This window comes from Dermacentor andersoni, chromosome 6 (genome assembly GCF_023375885.2).
Source record: "Dermacentor andersoni chromosome 6, qqDerAnde1_hic_scaffold, whole genome shotgun sequence".
NCBI classification, from domain to species: domain Eukaryota; kingdom Metazoa; phylum Arthropoda; class Arachnida; order Ixodida; family Ixodidae; genus Dermacentor; species Dermacentor andersoni.
The window spans coordinates 38,727,669-38,751,959 of record NC_092819.1 but is presented as its reverse complement, the minus strand read 5'-3'; the positions used below and the strand labels follow the sequence as shown (position 1 = coordinate 38,751,959).

Genomic DNA, 24,291 nt, shown 5'->3' with positions numbered 1-24,291 from the left:
TGATCAATGCTGATGATGAACTTTCTGTTATAATGGAGACATCAGTGTACAGATGAACGAAGTCTTGGTAACTTTCAAAGAGATTATGTGAAGCCAGCTGCATCGCTGCAACGGCTGGTACTTCATTTCCAGCGCGAAGACTTTCTGTTGGTGTTTCAGTTTTTTGTAGGTCCAGAAGGCCAGGGAGGGTAGTTAAAATTTGGTGCCAGAAAGCCGATGTTTGAAGTTGCGAAACGGGATGTTCGAACACACCATGCATCTGCGTTCCGCTGCGACTCTCAATACGAGGGAGGAGCGCGTGCGACGAGTACTGGATGGCCACAGTCGAAAAAGATGGCGCCACGTCTTTACGGTCCGGATCGCATTAAAAGAAGGTTCTCTTGGCTATGCTAGTGTCAGTGAACTTGATGTTGCTTGTGGAGCTCCAACTCCCAGACCTGCGCGCAGGTTGCGTGCTTGTAGCATATGTAGCCCCGTCTTCACTGTATCTCTATTTGCCCCGGCCCATCGATTTCTTAGATTTGCTTTTGGTTCTGTGGTAACGAAGAAAAAAAAACATGGGCGGTATAATGCAATGGCTCCATTCTAACTTTTCTTCCTCTTCGTGGCTGGACAAGCCACGGTAGCTTAGTGGCTATGGCGTTGCGCCGCTTAGCTCGAGGGCTCGGGTTTGGCCCCGGACACGGCGGCCGCATTTCGATAGGGGCGAAATGGAAGAACGCCGGCATTCTTCAAGTTAGGTTAACGTTAAAGAACCCCAGGTGCTTATAATCAATCAGGAGTCCCCCATACTGTGTGCTTCATTACGAGATTGTGGTTTTAGCACAATAAAGCCTCAGAAGTTCATTTTTTCTTGGTTTGTTAGTGGTCCGAGCGGTGCTCCGCTATACTTTATGATCACATTCGGCCGGTTGCGTGGGGCATGGATGACAACAATAGAATAGAATCGGGCAAGACGAACCGCTGAAATATACCGGCCCATTGCCCGCCATTTCACCTTCTTGCGCAAAATATTTTTTAAACTCCGTCCTAAAATTAATTAAATTATGGGGCTTTACGTGCTAAAGCTACAATCTGATTGTGAGGTACACCGTAGTGGGGCACTCCGTATCGATTTAGACCTCCTACCATCCTTTTTCTTACCGTGCACCCAATGCATGGTGCAGGAGCGCTTTTGGATTCCGCCCCCATAGAAACGCGGCCGTCGCTACAGGGATCGGTCCCGCGACCTCGCGGTCAGCATGTCCGGCGCCACAGCCACTGAGCTGGCACGGCGGGTGTTCAACTCTGTCTTCGTCATCTTGCGCTTTCGATGACTGCTTGAAATTTGTTATTACTTGGCGCGGCACAGTGTGGCCACAGCCACAGGGTAATTTGCAATGATATAAATAAGTCTACATAGGCATCGGACAGGTTACGTTGCTAAAGTCTCTGCCGCCACTTCTGTCACATGCATTTTTTTTTGTCTTCTTATTGCGATAGCGACTATAAAGATGCTCCTGGCGCGTCCAGCATGACGACATTGTCGTCGTCGCGCTGTCACGGTATTGACGCGCATACGCGGACCGCGCGTGCAGGGTTAGAAGGTCTCCAGAGACGCGAAGTGGGTTTGGCTGCAAAAGTGACGAAGCCAAGTTGCCGCCAACGTCGTTACGCTCCGCTTAATCAGCTCTGCCGGAGTAAGGGCAGCGTTCTGGCTTCCGCTGCTGTCATGAGTTCTTTACGCATGCGCATAAGCATTCCCACTAAACAGCTGTGTGCGAACCACACAGTGGTGCATAGACTGATCTCAGGGGAACAGACACTGAAACGTCAAGGTAAATATCGCTAGTCCTTCGTTTTCGGCGCTGACGATAGCCGGTAGTTTGCCTTCGGTCTCATCTCCTTAAAAGATTAAGTGCTTGAGTTTCACGTGCCAAGAATACGAAATTACTGTGAGGCACGCGTAACGGGGGACTCCGGATTAATTTTGACCACGTGGGGTTCTTGAACGTACACATCAATCTATGTACGTGGTCGTTCTCGCATTTTCCCCCTATTTTGATTCCACGACTTCGTGCTTAGCCACACAACACCAAAGCCACTAAGCAACCATGGCGGGTCAATATTAAAGTTTCTTTTTTTGTGCGTGTGCGCACAGTTTCAAGCCCGAAGGTTGACGCGCTTGTTTACAACAATGGTCTCAAAATTTATTTCACTAGAAGCGATGTCAATTTTCGCAGTTTCATGCGGCGCCTTCACCATGACTACATCTTTGAAGTTTACCGGTCATCTTCCTTTCATTGTGCAATTTATTCCTACGAAGTTACACCTTGAGGCGCCCTGTGGTCTTCGACTTGCGATTCACAAACGTTTTAGTACTTGCGGAAGTGACGAGAAACATTCTCAGCACAAAATTTTTAATTTGCTGCGTCATACCAAAAGGACTTAGAACTTAGAAATTCGTCAAGCATGTTCCTCCTAAAATGCGCATTATGTGTGCCAAGTTTCAGCTTGCTACGTGCGCCCAATCTTTCTGAAACACAAAACTTGAGAAATCGCTTAGAGAAATGGCCTCGGAAGGCTAGCACAGGGTAGACATCCTGTCTGAGAACTGGCTAACCTCCCAGTCATTCCGTCTATTCGTGCTTCATTCCTCCTTCCTCGTCAGCCGTTGAATATTTTATTGCACGAACTCTATTGATTAGAGGGTTGTGGAAGTAAGGGACCTCAATTTGGTGAACCCTATCAGCCAGCTGTACAAAAGAACGCTGAAGGAGCACAAAAGTGCGCAAATGGGATTTATGTGTGTGTACTTTCTGCTCCTTCACTGAAGCTTTATCGACCTTTGGAGCGGACATTGTGCAGCGCATGTACTTGCAACAACAACTTGACTATTACCCGCCGTGGTTGCTCAGTGGCTATGGTGTTGGGCAGCTGAGCTGAAGTCGCGGGATCGAATCCCAGCCACGGCGGCCGCATTTCTATGGGGGCGAAATGCGAAAACACCCGTGTATTTAGATTTAGGTGCACGTTAAAGAACCCCAGGTGGCCGAAATTTCCGGAGTCCTCCACTACGGCGTGCCTCATAATCAGAAAGTGGTTGTGGCACGTAAAAGCCCATAATTTTTTAACTTGAATGTGAAAGACTGAAATTGTAAAGGAAAACCAAGCATATGCGGTAACAGAAAGTTTAAGCTTCGCGTGATACGTTACCAGGATACGTGATACGACAAGCCCTCTCCACATGCGCCGTTTCCCCGGGAAACCACAGTAGACATACCAAGAGAAGGTGTTTTAGCATACTGCCATCACGTGCCACGCTAGACGGTGCAATCAAGTCACTGATGCAGCGAATAATTGGGGTTTACAGCGAAGCTGTCAAGGGCCACTTTCTCGACCATCATGTCCGCGTTTAGAAAAAAATCCCGAAGATAGTGAGATGCCGGGCCGACCCGAGGCGGAGGTGAAGCAGGCGTTAATCACTCCCCATACGTGGGCCGATCCCGAAGATAGTACAATGCCGGGCCGACACGCGGCGGAGGTGCAGTTCGCCATTAAGGGGCCTACATACACAGCTTTGCTGGCCATCCTTCTTCACAGAGTGGAAGGGCACTGAGCTTTTTTCGAGCATAGTACATCGCCAAGTACGTTCATGCTGCGGTACCGTCTGCTAGGTGGAAATAAAAGCACTTTCCTGGCATGGAGCTGTCTCTCTAGGATTAGTAGCATAAGAAAAAAAGAAATGAACAGCCGATCTCAATAAGGTGACTGAAACATCGCTAATTCTCGGACGTGAACGTGGGATGGGACTAAGCAATAGCTGATTTCACTTCTTTTCATTTTTTCTTTTTTTTTTTTGCTGCTGCGTGGGCAGCAAGTAGCAAGGGCGAATCCAGTTCAAAGGTAGTGAACCTGGACTGGTCTGGGCACTGTCATTTCTTACACGATCCCGGTAAACTGCGCGGTAGGCAGGGGTGTAAGATGCGCATGCATAGTGAACCTAACGTATAACGGCAACCTACCACGTATCACGCAAAGCTAGAACTGGTAATATCAGGCAGAAATCATTCAGCAACCTACCAAACATACGAGATTTCTACAAAAACCAATATAGTGTTTGCGTTAACTCCATCAACTTGGGCAACTGTGCCTATTATCTGGTATGTGCTTAAGTGAGCGAACACTATTTTTTCACTTACATTCGGGTGTTGCATTCACCGATGCATACTAATCCTTGATATGAATGTACGATAGCACCGCATACAATGACTAGTGGCGAAGAAACTAGAACAACTTCTATGCTGCTTCCGGTCCGTCGAAAATTAAAGGCTCGCACTTCGTATCGCTCCAAATAAGTTAGACGGAAGCCCGTACTCGTTGGACAAGGTCTTGGTACCATGGTCTCGTATATCACAGCTGCAGAAAGCCACAAAAGCACTGCTGCGATTCCTGAAGGCGACCGAACTGATCAATCATCTGTGACGCGCCGCAATAATTTCCATTATGCTGGCAACCGCAGTGTAGTTCACTTGGTGATTTTCTCTCCTTCTCTTGGCCTTTTCCTCCCTTTCCCCCCCCCCCCCCCTGCAGGATAGCCAAGAGGACTCAGTCCTAGTTAAACATCCTGCCTTTCACTTATCTTTTCGCTCTCTCTCTCTCTATCTCTCTATCTACAAAAGCTTTTCGACAATGACAACAGCTGAGTACAAACCACGCTGTCCACACAACAGCAACAAGCCAAACATTCAACCCAACGACTGCCGGAACGACCCGGCTCCGCGATCGTTGCATTTCTAGCGGCATTGGCACGATGCTTTGCAACTACGAACACACCGCTTGCCAGACGTTCCACTGCGGCACCTGGCAGATAGGGCAGACGCGCTCATACGGGCACGGAAAGGCCAGAAAACGTAAACAGAAAAACAAAGAAATGAAAAGAGCGGCCGACTTCCATGGAATGCCGGTCACAGTGGAAACGCACCCTCTCGCTTCCCGACGCGCCCAGAACTGACTGTACTTTTCAGGCGCCTCAAAGAAAACGCGCTCAAGCCAGGCGGGGATTGTCGAGCGATGCGTCGGGAGAGCCGCGGCGTCTTCAATCATCCATAATGGAAATTTCTCACCCCCTCACCGCGAAAAAGAAAAGGGTGACGGTGCAGGACTTATGCTCCGGGGGGGGGGGGGGGGGGGGGTGTTAAATAATAATAAAGGAACACAACAGCGCAATAACAGCGATAAAAAAGACGGTAAACAAAATAATGGTGCACAATAAAGCGCCCAGATCTCGGTAATGCGGAAGGAATGAACTGGGGTGAGCATCAGGCGAAAAAAACAAAAAAAGAAAGAAAATGACGGGGAATAGCAGGGAACTTCTTGCGCGAGAAGTCGGAGCGTGCCTAGTTGTTCGGCGTGATAGCTGGCGGAAGCTATAGCCTGCTTTTCATGGCGATGCCAACTCTGCCCAAGAAGTCCTGCCCTTCTTAAATCATGCACTTAACTCGCATTCCCTTCTCTAACCATCTCTCTTTCACTCGCCCCCCTTTGCTTTCCCTTGTTTTCTTTTCGTTCATGACGCCGGCTTCTTATGCTTCAATCACTCGACAATTTAAGGAACAACCTCGGCTCCACGGAACCAAGGTGGTAGAGTAAGCCAGCGAGTGCTCCCCTTTGTGGCCGGGCTGTCCTGGCTGTATACAATTCGGCGTCTCTAGATTCCACTACCATCCATATAGTGGAAAGACAGACAGAAATTAATGAAGTTTCTTGGGAATCCATATATCAGCCAGAATGCACACACTAAAGTTCGCAACCCGACTTCGGAAGTTCATTTCTCGTAATGAGTCGCGATTAATTTCGCGTAAGTCCTCGTTTCTGCCATTTTTAATTTGCACCAGATGGCAATGCTGGCGACGAACATGGTAAGACAGTATGCGTTGCGCTCTACAATGTGTACTCATTCATGTTCTACATAACCGGTAGCGCCGAATGCAATGCGTGCGCTGACGAAAAAACTGCAGAATGCTTTCTGTGCTCCTGCCCCGTTTTTCGGGAAAGAAAAGCTCGCCATCCTAACGCTATAAACCAGCTAGACAGAAAACGTTTCACGTTGGACGTGTTTCTGGGGTCATTGCCTCGCATATCACAGCTGCAGAAGGCCAACGCTCAGGATATTTATTACGCCGGCGGCTCCAGTGCCACATTACCTATTGACTTTCTCTCCTTCTCTCATAATTTTGTTTCATGTTCCCCGAGCGCAGGTTATAGACAACCTATATAGCCCTCTATAACCTCCCTACCTTTCAAACACACTTGTTTTAATATATATATATATATATATATATATATATATATATATATATATATATATATATATATATTGCTCTAACGAGTGTAAATCCACTTCTTGTAAGCGTGGGCTTACGTAAAGGCAAGGGAGGGTAATAACCTTCGCTTACAGGACATAATAACTGCCATGTTGCTCTTCAGCTTCTTGTGTTTTAACTCTATTACTCCAAAGAATCTAGCCTGTCTTTGGGCCATGTTTATCCACAACTCTTTTCATCAACTACTCCGAATTTAACCTACATCCGGGTAGGCTTCTCGAGAACCATTTTCATCGACTGCACCAAATTTAGAACAAGACAGATATCTTACGGGAGAAATAACCGATGATAGTGGACAAGGAGGAGGCGACAGAGAAAAAAAAAACAATACCTGCATTGAAACGCCCAGCTAGGGACATCAATCACATTGAACGAAGCTAATGAAGGCGGAAACGGTGTTCCACCTTTGTTTACGAGCCTTTTCTTTAAACCTTGCATAACTGCTTCAATAGTAAGATGAAAGAAAAAACAAGGCCTGGGTAGCACCGTTACAAGACGTTCAAAATGGAAAACGGAAGCTCCGTCTTGTGCATAGCACCTGTCAACTACACGCTCCTTTTACCTAACATCAGGAACTAGCGGAGCTCATTTCGTCGACATACTTCTCTTCTATTAAGGAAGGTTCAAAATGAAAACACGGCGTGCGCTGAAAGGGAGATTGAGCGGGGTGAAAAAATTAGTTCTTCGTAGGACAACGGCGCGCTCCGCTTTTGGCCGGCGGACAAGCAAGTCATGGCTTAGGCTCACGGGAGCTCGGACTTTTGTACACTGAAAGTTTACTCGCGTACCTGCGAAGACCGTTGAAACGCTTACTTCGCAGCAGCTTGGGGTTTCCTTTATGCGCACGTCAAGAGCAGCACGAGAGGTACACGTGAAAGAAAAAAAAGAGGCCAAGACGCTCTAGGCAGGACGCGACGCAACGTACAACGCTCCACACAGACGATAATTAATCGGCGTAAATTGATGAATCTGCGCGCGTAATAGAAGAAAACAATTACTCTATAGCAGGCGGTCGCTGTGCGCAGTACATTTTCTTCCTTTTTTTGAAACTTTCTTATGTTCCACGTTTCGTATGATCGAGGTGCTAAGGCTGCACCATTTCGCCTTTTCGAGCGTTTGCACTGTTTGCAGCATTGCGCGGATGTTTTCTGGCTTCTCTACACTATTACAGCCTAAAAAAATTTAGCCGGTCGAAGCTGCTTACGAAGCGATTCCGAGATTGCTGCAAAGGTACCTTGATGACAGGAGCACTGGCTAAAAGCTTTAACCTAACGAGAACACGTGAATAAGCTCCTTCAAGAGCTTCCAGGCGCACTGGACGTCAGCCCCGCGGTATCTAGATCCAGCTTTTGTCGTAAGGCTGAACTGAAACCGTGGAGACAAAAGAATTGAAACAGAAGACAAAGCCCGGGCTAGCAAAAAAAGAAAGAAAAGGGAAGAAAAGGGAAGTGAACAACGCGCCCGTTTATACGCCACTCCGGAGGACTCACCGTGCCATCCTATAGCGGGGAAAGAATGGCAATTTAATTTAATTTCAAGACGGGCCGGATATCTCCATTGGTGGATCGTACATCACAATCAAGAACCAGCGGTGCGCCCATCTCCGGAGTCAGCGGGCCGAGCCCGACCGAGGGGCGGAGATAGATGTTCTCTCTCTTTTTCCGGGTGGATGTGTCTCCTTCCATCTGCTTGGGTAAGCAACGTAACCCGAAGGAAGCGACGCAAAAGAATACAAAAGTACAGTACGTGCACACGCACCACGTTATAGACGAAAAAGAAAGCGAAAAGGTACCTTCACACGGAGTTAAGGAATTGCGGCGGAAAACAATTGCAGACTCGGAGCAACGCGACAAAGGAAAAAATAACATTGGAGAAGAGGCGAGATCCACCCGTCTGCCCCAACAGGAAGAAGAATGCACATCCAGAAAGCAGCCGGCGAAACAAGGATTTATACGCGGGCACCACTAAACCGTGGAAAAAATACGTACCGGTGAGAATCTGACGGTTCGCGCTTGGCTTAAGCGTGACTTGCGAGGAACTAACAAAGAAAAAGAAGAACACTTACGGACAGTTGAAGCGTGTGTTAACGTTTCGCTGTTCGTGCGCAACGCCAAGATTTGGCAAATCGCTACATTTATCTTGCATTAAATAAATTCGACTATCTATAACGCACTGTTGCATTACACCTCCTATAGCACGACGATGGCCGCGCTCTTGATCTCGCACTCCCCCCCCCCCCCCCCCCCCCCTCCCGCCACCCTCGCCATTGTGGATAAGGCGGCTCTAAATAAATCGCTTAGCGCTAGCCACAAGGGCTCACTTCCGTTCGTATACAGCAACGTAATAAACGATTCCATTCCGTCAGCGTGGTTGCCTTGCCGTGAACACGACAGGTACCGTGGAACGCTACGCCACCTTGCATTTTACCGCTGAAGCATTTCCAAGCTCCTATAACATGCTCGCTTTCCGGTTGTGCGCACATTTCACTCCCACCGTCTACACAACATAGCAGAACCTATAGAGTTGGAGCCAAACCGATAAAGGCATATTTCACTGCCTGATAGCTCCTTGCCATGAGGCGGGCTGCACAAGGTGTGTGTGTGTGTTTGAACTCTGAAATTTCATCATGAATATCTCGAATTAGGTACGAGGTTCAAGGTCTTTGAAAGGTGGGCATGCACGAAAATGTTACTGCCTCCAAATGTGCCTTTTAGACAACTGTCCCCAAGACACTTATAAAATAATTAATGCATTTTTGGTAATTAGTCTTCTGAAGATCGCGTTATTAGCCGCAATGTATGACCGCCTCGCTTAGAGACTCGTCTGCCAGAACGCCAAGTTTGATGCGCTCATTACCTTTTTGCAAAAAAAAAAAGAAAAATACAGTATTGTCTAAAAAAGCACACCCTGTATACGAATACCCTAGCCAGAATAATTATTTAAACCGACTCACCTTTTTATTTTCACGGTTACCTTTTCTTGTGTCCTCTCCCCAGTGATCTAATTCTTTTACAACTGTTTTATGTATAGCTCCTTCCTTGTTATTTTTTGTTCTTTCACAGAAGCAGCTAAATGAAGCTATAAACGTTGACACCTGAAAATGAGTCCCTCCCCCCCCCCCCCCTTCCTTCGTACGAACTCTATTATACTCGATAGTTCTGTTGTTGGATGTGCTAAGTCGTGTCAACGTCCCGCAGAAAAAGACCTGGACGGGTTACTATGCGGACCGAATGGAGGGAGGTGTGGGCGTGAGACGGAGAGCCGTACAACTGGATCCGCCGAAATGCTGCGTTATACCGCCTTCCGGAAGCCACGTAAGACTACCTGTGCGCCCGGCCACAACGCTGTCGGCGCAGCGTTACGGCGCAGTGAGGCTCGAAAACGCACGACGAGAGGTGACAGCTCGATATTCGGTTCCCTTCCCCCCCTCAAGCTCCCTTTACACGCTCCAGTTCCAGTCCGCTTCGCCAAAACTGTGCAGTTATATCGGAGCTGCCGCCTCCAACGCATTTTCAAAGATGGACTTTGGAAAGTCTCTGGCAAGTCTAGCTCCTTTTTTTGTTTTTATTGATGTGATATATGAAGATGTTGACGCACAATTTAATGCGCCGGCTACTCCTTAGCTCTTGAATGTTTCTATCTTACGACATACAGGGTTCAAGGATGCATATCAAATAACCTTTTCACACAAGCACCAGGAGTTGTCACGAAACGTTTTCACAGTAACACTACGACGTAAGAAATACATGGTACATACAATATACAAGTTAAATTTCTCCACACCTATGTAGAAAAAAGTCTAAAAAATACAAACGATGCTGTCGCCTAATAAAGTCTTTAGTGAGAGGGTGGTACAGACATCGTGTAAATGCATTATCACATATAGTCACAACAGAACAGTCAACATAACATAATCCACAAACACATACATATATACAGCGACATTGAACTGAAAGGAACACTAAAAACGTTAATAACGGCTCCTTCGATTGGTCAGAGCTCTGGGTCTACCCATTACCCAACCATGCGTATATCCAACCTCTGGGCGTCTGTTTTGTTTTGTCGTTATACGTCGGCTGCTCTGGAGAGATTCAGGCACGCCAGTGCTTCGCGCACGTCATTGATCTGTGTTTACGGCAAGATATAAAGAAATAAATTATTAATACGACAGAAATATTAAATAATCAGAAAACCTAGATGTAAATATGAATAATGAATGCAATGTAGCAGCGGTGGTTAAGCCTGACGTCTAAGCCCGCCGCTACCCACATGCTTTCTACACTTTGGCATCGGTCGGTGCAAGTTGTACGCAAGTAGATTATTTCGAACACATGTACCACGGTAACGTTTACAAACGTGGTAGTGTGAATCAGGGAGCGAGCGCAGGTATAGGTGACGTCCGAGTTGCTGAGTAGGGCATGCAATGTGATAGAGAGATAACGGGGGTGCGTTAGGATAAGACAATGCGACAGAATGTCGAGTCGAGTTGAGTCGAGGGCGGTCGAATCGAGTAATGAGACGCGGCCGTGTGTGGTAGTAGTCTAGATGAAGTGACCAGGACATTTTGGAGCCAGTGGATGAATTCAGCTCACAAAGTTCAGATATAATTGCATATTTCTAAGGTAGATATGTCTTGGACTAGAAGTGATTTAAGTTAGGCTGGTGAGAATAGTGAAGATGACGATGGATTCTTCGAATAAATGCTTCCATACAATAATAACCGATATTTGACGTCTCTGTGTGCTGTATTCTTGTTTCCACAACTTCCTGGCGTTAAGTACTAAGTAAGCATGACATCAAATTTAAAGGTATCTTTAGTCCGGCATAAATGTTGAACTATTGTATCTAACTTCTTGCTTTGTGTGCGCGTGTGCGCGCGTGTGCGTGTGTGTGCGCGCGTGTGCATGTGTGTGCGCGCGTGTGCGTGTGTGTGTGAGAGAGAGAGATAGAAAGTGTAACGTTACGCTTTTAGCAACGACTACCGTGGTAACAGTGAATCAAGCTAATGTGCACACCGTCTCACATATGTTTGCATATGTAGGCTGATTTTGCCATTTACACCGTTAGCAATCTGTCATGTACATTTTTCCTCCGTAATGTGTGATGTTCTGCTGTCATTTCTTTTCTTATGTCGTCCATATGTAAGCATGAAAATAAATAAATAAATAAATAAATAAATAAATAAATAAATAAATCACCCATACCCATCACTTACTCAAGCTCCCTCTGAAGAATCTGGAAGATGTTAGAAATAAGTAAACATATGTACACAAAAAAAAGATAACAGGAGCAGCAGGCCTGATGGTTACGTTCCTGGCTAGTTAACGTCAGCACTACAGTGTAAAGTAACTTACGCTCTTAAACATGAATAAGTGTGCAAACTGGCCTAGAATTAACGCATTTACAACCAAGAAGGGTGCAAGGGTGTGAGTTTTAAGGGCGTACCTCATTCTACAGTTATATAACTTTGAAAGCGCTGCACTCTTTTAACGAGGCGCAGCCCGAAAAGCCGCCTCCTTCGCCCTTCACTGGCGCCGCGAGCAGTGGTGACGGCGCCTGGCTTCCCGATTCCCTCGTCGACCGCGAAGCGGGAATCGAGGACAAAAGCTCTCGGCTTTTTCCCTCTCGAGGAAGCACGCCGTCGTCCGGGACGTCTCCTCCAGCAGGCTTCCCTAAGAAGCCGCAGAAGGTATCGAGGAAAGGGGAATATCGAGAAAAGGGGAACGTACGGGGAAACCGAGTCCAGCAGACGGGGTTTGGGTGGCCGGGGCACATCGAGGGAAGCGACGAAAGGGAAAAGCACTGCGAAATGGAAGAGTTCGGGAGGGCGGGACGCGGCGCGAGGCAGCTCGACCGAACAGTCATTATCTTCAGAGCTGCGGTCTCGGAGCGTTGCGGTAAAGCCGGATGGGGAAACGTTTCGAGCCGGATCAAAGACGTTCGCGACTGTGCCGCCACTCGCGATCGAGTCTATGAGACCGTCTATTTTCGCGTTGTTGTTATTTTTTTCGCTGCTTTTGTTCTGTCACTTCCTCTCGTAGTGTTAAAGTCGCCACGTTAACATTCGACATGCGGCATTCGTGTTTTTGTTGTACTCTATAAACGTATGCCACTTCGTAACCAGCTCCACATTCTTTTTAGAATATTATGTTGTTTTCTAAGGGCTTTCTTTTTCGTTGTTACAGCGTTGGGCACATATAATATCACGAACAAGAGCACGACGAATTGCGTTTTCTTTTATATGAGAGACTACCCGTATGACCTCTAACTTGATGCCGCTCCAACATTATCCCTATTATGGCTTCTTCAATTCTAGCTCTAGCATTCATTTTGTCTTGAAGAAACGAAGTGAGAACCGCACTACGGGTAATTCTCAGGAGCTACTGCAAATCACGAAGGAACCAAACATACTAAGCAAGCGTTAAACGAAATACTCGGCCGGGGTAATTGAAGGGACCGGTTTAATGAAAGTTGGTGTGGAAGTTGGCGGGAGTTGGAAGAGAAATACGCTAAGCACAATTTAAGAAAGAGCAAATATAGTGGCGGCATTCCATTGATATGCCAGACAAGTGCGCGGTTTATACGGCAACAGTGTTAATTCGAAGGGAACGAGCAGGTGCGGAGCTGCTACGCCTGAAGGGTCCTCCGCCAATCATACCGCACGCTTTAAGAGTGATTCGAACAAAGGCGATGTTATTCCCGAACGGAATGGAAAACAATTAGCGAAGAAACAGCGCCACCACATCCGAGCAAACTTTTCATCATCGCTGACGGGCTCCATGGATACATTCAATGATCAATTCGTTACTTTATTTTAAGCTGTACCTTTTTCCTCCGGCAATATCTTCGGGAAAATGGTGTTCTCTTTGATCTGAGAGCCCGCGTACGTGCTTGTATGCAGTCTTATACCAATAAGGATGATCGGGCTGCTTCATTGTGCCGGAGATCGTCTTTTCCTCGTGCTTCGAGCGCGGTGCTACTTCTACTTCATGCGCGTCTTGTGCGGAACTGGTTCGCGCAATAATACTCCGGCGCCTAAAAATTCTAGTCGCGTATTCATAATCTGTTAGGCCACTCTTGGTTATTTTTTCAATGATTTTAATTCTGCCTTTTTCTGTCTTCACTTGTGCGAACTTCGGCAATAGGGTGACATAGGGTACGTAGCAGTATCTCTAGACAATTACTGCATCTCCTTCTGTTCAGTGTAGTAGACTGTATATTGATACATGCTAGACACACAGAAGCTGACGAGGGAAGTCTATTCAAAGCATGATTTAAAGAAGAAGCTTGTTGAGGGAGAGAGAAGGTAGCAGAGGAGGTGATGTACTAGCATACCATACCTAGAGGACTCTGCGACTGTTCTCGTGTTTTGTGATTAACTTTTCCCCTGGATTACATTGAATCACAATAAGTACTCAAAAAAGACTAATAACCCTACTGCTTCAGGAAAGCCTCGAGTAAAAAACACAAAAGCGTCTACAATTAGCAAGATAAGGGTGAGAGGTTCTCGTTGTGGGAGATTCGACAACATCGTGAGGGAAACAAAAAAAGAGTTCAGCGCCTACTGCATATACGACGCAGAAACACTAAGCTATTGTTGCGACAGAGCTGAGCGGAAGCTGCGCTTGAGAACATGATTACATGGCCGTATTTACACAGCTAAAGAAAACATACGACAGGTGTGTATAGTGGAGATGACCGAAGGGAGCTTTCGTGGAGCCCCCCACATCGAGGATACACGAAGGAAAAGAAAAGAAAACACCGCGAACCCGCATACTAATTTCCTGTAATGTAGACCAAGGCCATCTATATCCCATTTTCACAGCGCTAGTCCAACTTCGGCTTAGGTAAGGGAGTGCGCTTGCACTCAAGAACAGCGGTTATTATTTCCGCCGCTTCCAGTCATCATCTCGATTGTACAAGATAAACGGAGCAAGCATAACTCCCCAGAGAGAAAACAAGAAAATAAAGAGACAGAAAAAAATAAATCCGTCACAATCCCTTTCTCACGCGGCACAAAAGAAAAGAAAGAAATCTCCACATGATCAGGTTATTCTAATCAGAGCCGGAGCGTTATTCCGTTGCCTAGTGGAGATAAACGAAAGAAACCTTTGTGGAACTCGAACATTGAGTACACATAAGGGAAAGGGAAAGAAAACAGAAACATGAGCCGCACGTTAAGAAGCTACACGTTAAGGTGGAGGACGAGAGCGCGACTCCCACTAAGGCCAGCGAAGCAGAGGCACGCCGGCGGAGCGATTACTTTCGGCGGTCGTAAAGCATTTCCGGCACGAAATTAAACGGACGCGTCGCCACAAAGCGCGTCGCAATTACGCGCCAGCGCATCGAATCTCCCACACGGCGGCACAATACCGAAGCAGATTGCCCACGTACACGCACGCCTACAGTTCGCAGTAAACACAACAAAACGCGCAGCAGCGAAGGAACACAGTAACACCAAAACAACGCAGCTTCGCACCGGCCAGCACAAGTATCAAAACAAGGAAGAGGACGCAGCGCACGCAAGCGTCTCCGGTCCGGGTACAGGTACTCTCTTTCTTTACAGCTGCCCAGCCGCGAAAGTAAAGGAACCACGGTGGAGAAGACGAATCAGGGAACGACCTAGTCGTTAACGCCAGAATAGTTTTAGGGGGGGAAGCGAGGGCGGTGTCGCCGGTTCCTGCGTTGTTTGCTTGTTCCTCTCTTCCCACCTTCTGTAGCGAAGACCTGGCTTACAGCGGTGTTATACCTCGACGCCCAGCCAGCCTCTCCACACGTATAGTACCTCTATGCCGCTCACACCGCAGCTTCTCTGCACGTCGCGACAAAAGCGGGAGAGATCCTGAACACACACACACACACACACACACACACACAAAAGAGATATTGCTTGCGCAAGGCGGAAGCCTAAAGGAAGCGGAAAGGAGCCAGGAAAGTGGTCTTTATTTCCTGCCACCCTTCTGAGCACTCTATAAAAACCTACCCGCGGAAACAGTGGCGGCCCACCGCGGAACCCACGCCTATATACGTCGCCATGCCTTCAGTATTGTGGCGTGTGGCGCTTCTTAGCGGAGACAAAAAGGAGGGAAAAGTTACGAGAAAAAAAAAAAAAGAGAGAATGAAGGCCGAAGAAAGTGGAAATGAAGCGTGGGACTAAAGTGAGCCGGTGGTGCGAGCTTTAACACACGTGGCTGGCCACCATGGTGCTGGACATGTACAGGTTTCACGTAAAAAGAAAAAAAAAAGACAGAACGAAATAACGGCTGACGCGACAGTATGCCACTGGACGGTGGTGTTTGTTATACGACGAAAGACGACGCGAAACGGCTCGGAACACGGTTCGGGAAGCGTGAGCACCTTAGTGGGCCTTTTCTTCGGGCGATGTCTCGTAAAGAGCGTCGCGTTTTCTCTATGCGAGGGGTGTAATAACGGGCCCGCTCCCCCCTTCGCAACCTGACACCTTCTTTACTGACCCCCCGACCTCGCGCCTCTGACCTCGGAGGGACGCTACAACTTGTCTTCTCAGGTCAGCCGCCCGGAGGAGCGCACGTACTAAAGAAAGAGACACGTGAGGGGTGATGTCCACTTCGGTTTCGCTGGAGCTGCCTAGGGGGCGACTGAGATAGCCCACAGAATTTTTTGGAGTGATTCCTGTTTTGCTTCGCTCCTCTCTTTTATGCCCGAACTCCTTCGCTTTTCCCAGGCGAGGAAGTGTCTCCTGACCCGCGCTGAAGTGGAAAGCGATTGCTCGCGTTCTTTACGAGCTGCGTTACTCTGTTACACACTCCGCCCGAGCTGCTCAGGATCCGGCCTGCGATCGGGCAGTATACATAATGTGTGGGGGCGGTAAAACGGCTTTAAAACGAACGCTGCTCGTTCTTTGGCGCGTGAAGCCGCTTACGAGAGCTCGTAATCTCCGCGCTGTAACTCTGGCGCAGCCCAGCGCTTTCACTTCGAACACTTCCTTCCTTGCATCTTGCGCGGTTTCCGCCGTCTTCGCTTCCCACTGTCCGTCTAAACAAAATTTACGCGTTCAACCTTTGCGTTGATTGCCGTTCGTATCCTTGCCAAGCATAGTGACCCCGCCAAAGTGACCAGAGACCTGCTGCCCCAGGGGCCCAGTGAAAAACATCGAAATCAGTGCCGCATTCCTCTCGAGAAAGTGAAACTAAATTCTTTCCTCCGATTTCTATCCCGCAGACATGGAACGGAAAAAGGCGCCATGCGCTCATGTATTTCAGTGGGCTTACATACAAGTATGGCAGGTATAGGCTCCCTAATACATTCCAGGCACGGAGACCTAGACTAGGTAACGACTAGTACCACGCCAGAAAACAGACAAACCGGCGCGCCAGATATGCTGTGTAGTACAGGTATGATTAAGTGGGTGATCAGGTGGAGAGGTTGGAAGCGCAATCTTGCCGCTACCCCATTTCACTGCCTCGTGTGAGCGTGATGTGTGGTTGTTAGGACTCAATACAGACTTACCGGGAGTTCTTCGAAGCAGCTTATTTCCCAGAGGTCTCGTTTCAATCCGCCATCGCGCCGTCTTTTTATCCTCTTAAAGGAAGTCTGCCCATCGGCATAATAAGCTATGATCGGCATTACGACCACTCCTGGCGACCCACGTAGAATCGCACCGTGACTCAACTGTCCTTACGCAAGAAGGAACAAGCCACTCTTAATTCACAGAGTAAGAGGAAGTCATCTTCATTTTGCATTTAGCCCGTTAGTTTCCTATCTACCGTTGTGGGATAGTGTTTCCCGCCGAAGTTGGATGCGCTTAATTAGCTTTCTTGAGCCTCTGAGTAGATTTTTTCAAGGATCTTTCGAGCCTGAAAATGGTAATCGTAGATCTTTCTTTCTTTGGTGGCCTAACGGATTTGTGAACTAGGATCAAATCGTGAAATTTATGAAGTTGTACAAGATTTCAGTCACGAACTTTTAGTAGCTTAAAGTGTTTTAATCCTACCTTAAGTGCACCCGAATCTCTCATATCTGAGTGCACTTCTCTTGCGTAAGCTTTACTGACAGCCTAAACAAGTGCGCGGCAAATGTTAGAAAAATAAATATTTCGTCTGCAGTTTCTAGTCGTTCTGACTTGAAGTACCATGAACGTCCATGGCAGTCTGTAAGTAGTAAACAATTTTAAAGAATTGGTTGCTTTTTCAGAAATGCTATAAGCTGTAAAAAAAATTGAAATGTTCAGCGCTGCAAGGGCTACAAGAACATCATCTCTTGATGCAATATAACTACTTGCCTTTATTAGAAAACTGTTTATTAAAGCAAGGCATGGCAAGGGCAACTTAATTACGTTTTCTGCACAGCCACATGGGTGAGCTGTTACATAAGAACTCTCTCAGAGTGCACTTCAAGTGCGAGTGACGATGTAAATATAATAATTCGCCCATTACAAGGACTCGCACATGCGTGCATACACACATATAAAAGAGGAAGAAGAAGTGGACCGAATTACGGTGCTGCACATTAGCCAACCTTTCTCATACCAACAAGAATATCTTTGAGCCGAGGGCCTCGATTATTTTTAGTACATGAAGCCAGCCGCCAATAACACCAAAGAACGCACATAAACTGACTCTGAAGTCAGTGAACTGAAATGCGGAATTATTCGGAAAAACGGATATGAATTTGAGACGACGTCGCCTCCGTTGGGATCAACCAATTGAGCTACGACTGTGATCGTTCCTCGCGTGCATTTACTGTCTTTCTTTCCTTCCTTCTTTCTTTCTTTCTTTCTTTCTTTCTTTCTTTCTTTCTTTCTTTCTTTCTTTTTGTATTTGTGTAAGCTTACCAGATGAAGCGTCAGTTTTCACGTTAGTTACCCCAGCAACAAGGCATATGTATGCCTAAAGTCATACTTAATTTGTTTTCATGACCATATCCTAAAGCCCAAGCACATTCATTTCTTTGGATAATTGTGCTATATGCCGGGGAAAATTTTGAAGTTTTTGTAAACTTGATGGTTAGACTAAGCGGAGTCTATCAGTTAGATTCGACTGTAACATGAACGGGAATATGAAGATGTTAAGTTGTTGCACTCGTCATCGTAGTTATCGCTGCGTTTGTATTACTTTAAGTAGTAGTTTAGTTATAGTGTTAGTAGTTGTAATAGTATTACAACTAGTAGTAACAGTTGTAGTGGCTGTTGCTATTGTAGTGTAATAAACGGCGTACCTGAGTATATTTACGGTTATGCGCAAAACTCGAGTCATGCCCCAACTCCAAGCGCACCTATTTCTTCGATATTTTCGTTAATCATTGACATCCCTTGTTTTCTGTTTTCATAGATCTAATAGCTATACCGATACAAGTCTATCGCCTCTCTTGTACTCCTCCACGAAATGCAACTCGAACGAAAAGGTATAGGGGACAGACAGTATTGGCACGACTTGCGCAATCAGGTTAGCACACGTGTGTGATGAAAAAAAAAAGAAAAAAAGAAACTGCACCGAGAAAGAAAATCACGCGATCCCCCAGAAAAGCGACACAGCCAGCGCACACCAGATGCCCTCATTAGAGCCGTGCGCAGAGGTCTGATACGCTGACAATGCCAGGAATTCGTCCTGTCAGGGAGCGCCGCCCCGTCGAGGTGGAATGTCGCACGTTAATCTCTCGACCCCGTGCGAATACTGCGCAACCCCTCCCCCCCACCCCCTTTCCGAGTCCCTCGTTTCGCGCCGAGGGCGTCAGCTTGGGAAGCATGCCCGCTGTATACGACCACGTGCTATAACCGCGACAGCTCTCTCCGTCTCCGTACACCCTCCTCTCACCCGTCTTTCGCCGTGTGCCTCGAGAACCAGTCCAGCCGTGTGACAGGTATATAACTGCTACGAGGATGTCAAGCGGAGCAGGGAAACGCCGCGCAGAAGACAGAGGCCGGAGTCGAAACGCGGCACCCGCCACACACGCGATGCCATCTAGACGCCCTCTATATGCGAGTGCAGGGAAAAGGAGGCGGCGGCAGGAGAATGGCGCGCCAGAGTTGCACGTTGCGCACTCTTGCAGCACACTACGCGCGAAAAGTCCGAGCTTAGCGTCGTGAGAGGGAGTGAGAGCGTTTGTTGCGCAACCAAGTTAGTCGGTGAACGCACTTGGGTTACGTGCGCCGGTAACGTCCCGGCAAAGTGGCGGTGCTGGTCGACCGCCCCCCTCGTTCCTAGCGGCTGCAGTTTATCTGTGGCCTGGTGCAGCTAAAATTTCCTCGCTACACGAAGGACGTATTCGTGCAGATGGACACTCGGGATAACGTATAGTGGTATGTTTGACGTCACGTGACTGCGTATAAACACGCGTACAGTGACTATGTTTTGTTGCTGTGTTTTTGATCTTAGTCGTGTGAATCTGAACCTTATGAACTAAGTATCTGTGTTTTGCCCAGGATAACGCCTTCACTTTGCTTGTATTGAGCGCTATATTCGTACATGTATGCCTGAATTCGGCATAAGTGAATCGGAAGGTTCATGAAAGCATGCTGCGTCTGATCCCTCTATCTGGTCCACACTCAAGTACTACTCTATCTTCATCTCGGAAGTTGCTCTCACCTTCCATTATATGTAACAGTGAAAAGAAGACAAGGATTTAATTTTTTTTGCCCTTTCTTTAGTTTCCTTGCCTTTCGGATTCTTAACATCTTCATAAAATCATATTCCTCGGTTGCCCTTATTCTTCACTTTGTTAGGCAGTCACGCCTGACAGAAGCACGATGAAAGAGGTGCCGGTCAATTTTGCGCGGACATCTATGCGTATGTCTCCTTGTTGGCCGGGGCTAGCTAAGCTGCCTCAAGAACACGGAACGCGGATTCTCATAGGGGTACACTACAGCTGAAATTTTGAAGATTGAAAGCAGTAATTATTATTCCGCGTCCATCTAACACAATTAATGGCAATGCTAGGTGGCCTCATCTAAGGTCGCTGTCGTAGTCATCACATAATTATTAATTAATATTAATCAGTAAGGAACTGCAAACACAGCAGTATACAGTTAGCAACCCCCCTTTACCACCACCACCCAGGTGCAGAACACTATAGAAAGATGGGAGAATGTTTATTAGACTGAATGGCTGGCTTGTAGCTGCATGTGACATTTACACCTTCGTTCGTGTGTGTGTAAATGGTCACTGTATGTAAATATAAGTGCATTTTTATCACATTGTATACACTTCTAAAGATTAAAGAACAAATTGCGGTTTGAACTCATATGCTGAATAGACTGGATTTATACTCATTGCACTGCCTAATGAGATGTAAAGTGGGCGTGCGACACTGTGCATGTGTATGTACAGTGCCACTGAGTAACGCGATAACTAGTCGGCTCCTATCATTAGCGTTGCCAACGCAGCCTCTCTTAAGTCTCGGCGAAGCACATTTCCAAAACATTTCGCCGTAGCTACTCATAAGTTTAGCTGTACATTCCTTCTGACGACGCAAAAGAACCAATCCTTTCGGAAACAGGTTCTTTTGACCCTATACTCCACAGCGTTTCCGGCAACAACGTCGATACCGGGCATCAAAGCTGGTCTCGGTAACTCTCGACGAAGCAAGCGCGCTTCTGAGCGACTCACCCATCTTGGCCGCTCGGAAGCTGTTTCCCTTGGGAATGTGCTGGATGTCGAAGTTGAGCGTGATGTTGGGCAGCAGAGTGCGGTCTTTGTTGATGCGGATCACGGCGTACTTGAAGGCCAGCTCCATCGCCGATGAGCGCTGGTCGTCGGTGAAGAGTGCCCCTGCAGGACAAGGACAAATACATGGCGTTTGTACCTGCGACCTCCTAGCGCCACAGGCCGGGAGTATCCAGTATATACACAACCGAAAAGCAGAGAGCTTCCTATCACAGATGCAGAGATTAGATAGATAGATAGATAGATAGATAGATAGATAGATAGATAGATAGATAGATAGATAGATAGATAGATAGATAGATAGATAGATAGATAGATAGATAGATAGATAGATAGATAGATAGATAGATAGATAGATAGATAGATAGATAGATAGATAGATAGATAGATAGATAGATAGATAGATAGATAGATAGATAGATAGATAGATAGATAGATAGATAGATAGATAGATAGATAGATAGATAGATAGATAGATAGATAGATAGATAGATAGATAGATAGATAGATAGATAGATAGATAGATAGATAGATAGATAGATAGATAGATAGATAGATAGATAGATAGATAGATAGATAGATAGATAGATAGATAGATAGATAGATAGATAGATAGATAGATAGATAGATAGATAGATAGATAGATAGATAGATAGATAGATAGATAGATAGATAGATAGATAGATAGATAGATAGATAGATAGATAGATAGATAGATAGATAGATAGATAGATAGATATTGGAAAGCGTGTTAAGTATTCTAAAAACTCCAATTGCATTAAAAACCTCACAACAACAATTAAACGATGCAATTATAATAACACTTAAAGGATTATACCGATGTAATTCAGGATGGCAGCGCGCAGATTGTTAGAATAGTAGCGTGTTCGAGATATCACATTCGCAATTATTACATCGACATATCTCAGACCCCGTCAATTCACAATCACTAGAGAAGACCGCAAAGCTCGGGCAATAAGAACAGTTGTATCACACTAGGATAATGCCGCGAGAAAGTGCACTTTAATGATGGCAATAGAGATAGATAAAATTACATCCTTCGAGATATAGCTTCAAGAAAAATCCACGCAATAGCATTTCTGACAGCAACGTTCCATGCGCACAACGTCATATAGAGAGGCAACCACATCGAAAGCGCTAACGATGTTTTACTGTCGTAGAAAATTAAACTACAAGAAATTAAATTTTCTTGACCGTAGTAAGCAGACGTACACACGCAAGCACACAGACAGACACATGCACGCACGCACGTACGCGCGCACACACACCGCAAAAGGAAACAGGTTGACGGGAGCCAGGCGTTACTCTGAACTTGTCCTTCCACAATCGCTATCATCTTTGATCCCTGAGATCAGGTGGTGCACGGTACTGGTCACCAGGTGTCACAACCAGTGCTTTAATTTTTTTTTTTACTTCGGTCGCAAGTCGGCGAGCAAATTCAGCTGGCCTAGCTAGCGAAAAGGGAATGGGGAAATAGGGAAATTGTTGGTGACAAGAGGAGAGAACAACTGAAGGCTCCAAGTGCATATGCGGTCAAGTTGGTTGATCATGGCGGTTGTATCTGCGCTGGATACAAAAGCACAACAAGCACCTTGCCATTTCTTGTAGAGCTTATCGATGCCACGTATGTCCGACATGAGTAACGGTTATAGAATCACAGTTGGACAAGCGTACAAGACACATAATACCATGGCAAGGCGTTATAAAACATATACAGCGAGCCTGTCAGCGTATGTAATTCGAAAAAAAAAATACACGGAGTGGCGAATGAATCCATGTAAACGGAAGGCCCTTGTTCAGCTTCCTGCAAGACCTGTTGTTTAGTGAGAAACTTCACATGAAGCGAGATTTTGCTCGATCCCAAATGGCACCGCTATGATTGACTTGGAACCTGATTTCATGGCGCAAGCGCAACGTGTAGTACAAGTGGCACACCTGAATCTATGGCAAACAAGCTGACTAGAAAGGCGCAACCCAAAGCAACGTAACATGGAAGCCACTCACATCGCTGCCGTCAGAGGAATGGGATTCTTCCGAAACAACGCGCCTCAGGCGTTAAAGACGCGGCGAGACCAAAGGGAAGCTTAGCCGGAAAGCCCTTCAGAAAATTTTCGATGATGTAATAACACTCGACAAAGCGCTTCAGCTCCTGCTAAAACAGCTCGAGACTCTCTCAAAACTCAACGGAGCGTGGCATTTTGGTGTCGTCGTCGTCATCGGAGGTTATCGCAGGCGTGCGCTTGGGGACAAGCCATCGTCCGAAGCAAGTACAAGGCAGCCACCATCCTCCGCCATCGCCACGAAATAAAAATCGCCCCGGGCACCAAGCGGGGCGTGTGCAACGCGTAGCTGACAGGAAAGACGAACAGCTAAGAAATCGGCTGAAGAAAAGAAAGAAAGAAAGACCAAAGTGCCTACGCTCTCTTGGCGAGATCGTCGCGACAAGAATTCGCTCGCACATCGCAAGAAGCGGCGGACGTCAAGACACCGCTCCCCCTTTCTGCTACACGGTATTTGTGATTGCGTCGTTGGACCGTGAAAAACGTGTATTCGAACGGAGTTTCTTTGCTTTCCGACTACTTCTGAGCTTGTTTCCGTGTTCGTGCTTTTCTTCAACTTTTTTTTCTATATTATTCAGAGGCTTTACTCACGTGCCTTTGTGTTCCTAGAGTGGAAAGGCTAGAAAAAAAAGCGTTTTTTTTTCTCGCAACGTTGCTCGAACTGTCCTATATACGGTTTTTCATGCATTCTGTTCATTTTCGCTTATTTTTCTTCGTTATTCTCTCGGTACCCCTTCCACTGTCTCTCTCTTTGATTTTAACGATGAATTTCTCTCCGCGGATCTCCCAAGAAAACCAGAAGCAGGTAGGGAAAACATTCAGCGCGGCTGGGAATAGGGGCTGCTACTGTGTCATGCTTCCCATCGTTAATTTAGGGGCTTAGAATATTGAAAGCCGATTGGGTTAGTGTTAGTGTGCGAAGTAACAATAAGGCTGAGGTGCGCTGCGGAGCGTCGAGCATACGCGTTTTACAACAGTGGAAAGATAAACTCAAATGCGAACGCTTACGGCACCATGTAGAAGTAGACTCCATGTACAAGCAAAACTAATGTAAACCGACTGTAACTCCTTCACTATGTCGAAGCTAATTCAATACTGTATCCCCATCACTTAGCGAGTGCGTCGCTATGTCAAGCAAGTTGAACTCCACAGTGAGTCCTTTAGTCTGAGTCCCAACGCCGTGTATTAATGCATGCGCATGTATGA

General features: G+C 46.6%; 1 protein-coding gene across 2 annotated transcripts in view; it reads right to left on the bottom strand.

Moving 5' to 3' along the window:
• Positions 1 to 24,291, bottom strand: part of LOC126521928 (glutamate receptor ionotropic, kainate 2) — a 358,762-nt gene that overhangs the window by 41,782 nt on the left and 292,689 nt on the right. For both annotated transcript variants that reach the window (XM_050170674.3, XM_050170675.3), the window contains exon 3: positions 20,948 to 21,109. In XM_050170674.3, coding sequence (XP_050026631.1) covers positions 20,948 to 21,109 — 162 coding nt within the window. The remainder of the gene's footprint in view (positions 1 to 20,947; positions 21,110 to 24,291) is intronic.